Source organism: Pteropus vampyrus, unplaced genomic scaffold (genome assembly GCF_000151845.1).
Source record: "Pteropus vampyrus isolate Shadow unplaced genomic scaffold, Pvam_2.0 Scaffold459, whole genome shotgun sequence".
Lineage (NCBI taxonomy): Eukaryota > Metazoa > Chordata > Mammalia > Chiroptera > Pteropodidae > Pteropus > Pteropus vampyrus.
The window spans coordinates 143,921-145,932 of NW_011889240.1; the positions used below are offsets into that span (position 1 = coordinate 143,921).

General features: G+C 66.5%; 1 protein-coding gene across 1 annotated transcript in view; it reads right to left on the minus strand.

The window, feature by feature from the left end:
- Positions 1 to 2,012, minus strand: part of ZBTB7A (zinc finger and BTB domain containing 7A) — a 19,912-nt gene that overhangs the window by 5,875 nt on the left and 12,025 nt on the right. Inside the window, exon 3 of the mRNA XM_011381925.2 lies at positions 5 to 272. Coding sequence (XP_011380227.1) covers positions 5 to 272 — 268 coding nt within the window. The remainder of the gene's footprint in view (positions 1 to 4; positions 273 to 2,012) is intronic.

Consider the following 2,012-nt stretch of genomic DNA (forward strand, 5'->3'; position numbering starts at 1 on the left):
CGGGTCCGCCGAGCCCCCCACCCCGGACGCGGGGCTTGCGGCCGCGGCGTGAGGGCACCCCGTTGCAGCCGTCCTTCTTGAGGTGTCTGTGCAGGTGGTCGGAGCGCACGAAGGTCTTGCAGCAGCTGTCGCACTGGTAGGGCCGCAGGCCGGTGTGCACGCGCATGTGGTTCTTCAGGTCGTAGTTGTGGGCGAAGGCCGCCCCGCACTGCTGGCACAGGTACGGCTTCTCACCTGTGTGCTTCCTCATGTGCACCTTGAGCTTGTCCTGCCTGTAGACGGGGCGAGGGTCAGCGGGCGCCGGGCCAGGCCCCTTCCTGGGCCAACCCCCTGACCCCCGCTGGCCTCGAGCTTGAGACCGTGACCCCTTCTGGACGGTAGGCTGCGGCCCGGCACAGTCCTGGGCGAAACAGGAAAAGGGGGTGCACCGAGGGCCCCCACAGGTCTGGAAAGGGCCTTGGACCCTGCCTGCTGCGTGGCCTTGGGCAACGACCGAGCCTCTCTGAATCCCTTTCCTACCCACAGAAGGAGGCCGGTGATGGGCCCCCTGCCTGGGGCTCTGCCAAGCCTCCCGGCTGCCCGGCCAGATGCCGGCACGGCTGGGCCCCGGTGGGAACAGTGGGGACTCAGACTGCTCTAGCGCTGCATGGAGACTCCCCCGGCTGAGGCGCAGGCTCGGAGACGGAAGTGACTTGCACGGAGCTGCACAGCGGGCCGGGGGCTGCGCTGAGGTGGGGGGGAGGGGGAGGCAGCGCCAGTTTCAACACCCCGAGCCCGGGCCCGGTAATTATAGCCCCGGCCACCACAGGCCCTGCTTACTCAACTCTCTAGTGTGACTCAGAGGGGCCCCTGGGCTCCCGGGCCTGGAGGGAGGGGTGGAGGCTGGGCCCCTGGTTGGGGACAGAGAGGAGCCAGGTGGGCGTGTGGGGGAGAAGAGGCCTGGGCTGGTGCCCCGCTCTGTGCCTCAGTTTACCTGACTGGCAAACGGGATCGGCCCTGGGCTCGGGATGGGGTGGCCGAGAGTACTCTAGATCAGAAGGAAATTGAGCCTCTGGCCTATAGTCGGAGTCATGGGTCATCCTGGTCCCCTCTCCAGACCCTGGCTTGCTGGGTCCTCACCGAGCTGCTCCTCCGGGGTCCAGAGACCCACGAAGGCAGGGCCCACAGCCATGTCCACGCCCCCACCTGGAGAGAGAGGGAGCCTCCTAGACTACCACATTCTCAGCAAAGGTGGGGGCAGGTCATCGACTAGACTGCCCGCCTCCCTGGCAGTACCCTTTGCCCCCTGCCTGGCACTCCCGGGCCCTAGAGTCCAGGCCACACCCTCCTCTCTGGCCCGGTGGGGAGGGGGCCAGGGGTCAGCCCCCAGGTCCCGTCCCAGTGGGGCAGGGCTAGGAAGCTGGGACAATGACTTCTTTCTTCAGCCTGGGTGGGAGTGTCTGGGGGAACCCCAGGGCGGGTATGGGTAGGGGTGGTGCTGAGTCACCCAGCCTGGCCAGGCCCCTGCATGCCAGCCCCCTGCCCCCACAGGGCTGGCCCACAAGGCCCAGCCAACCACCTCTGGACTCTTCAAGACCAAATCACAAATTTCCCCAAGCCCGGCCACAAACTCCTGTCCAGGGACCAAGCCCAGCGGCTCCTGCGCCAACTTTTCTCCACTGGCCACAGGGATCCTCCAGCTGAACTGGCCTCCGGGCCTTTGCACTGGCTGTTCCCGGTGCCTGTCCCTGTCCCCACACTCCCTCCCTCCCTCCCTCACCTCGTCAGGTCTCAGCTGTCTGTCTAACGCGGTGTCAACAGCCATCCACCCGCCCCCACGCGCCCCCACCTCGCTCTCCGCTGTTCCGCCAACTAGAGCTATCGATTCTGTGGTTTTCGCGTGCATGTGCTCCGCTGCCCCCATGGGGATTTTGGCCTGCCTCTCCTTCTGCATCCCTGGCACCCAGCAGGCGCTCCATAAATGCCAGCAGAATGGAGCAAGTTCCCTGGGCTCCCTGGGAGACTTAACGTGA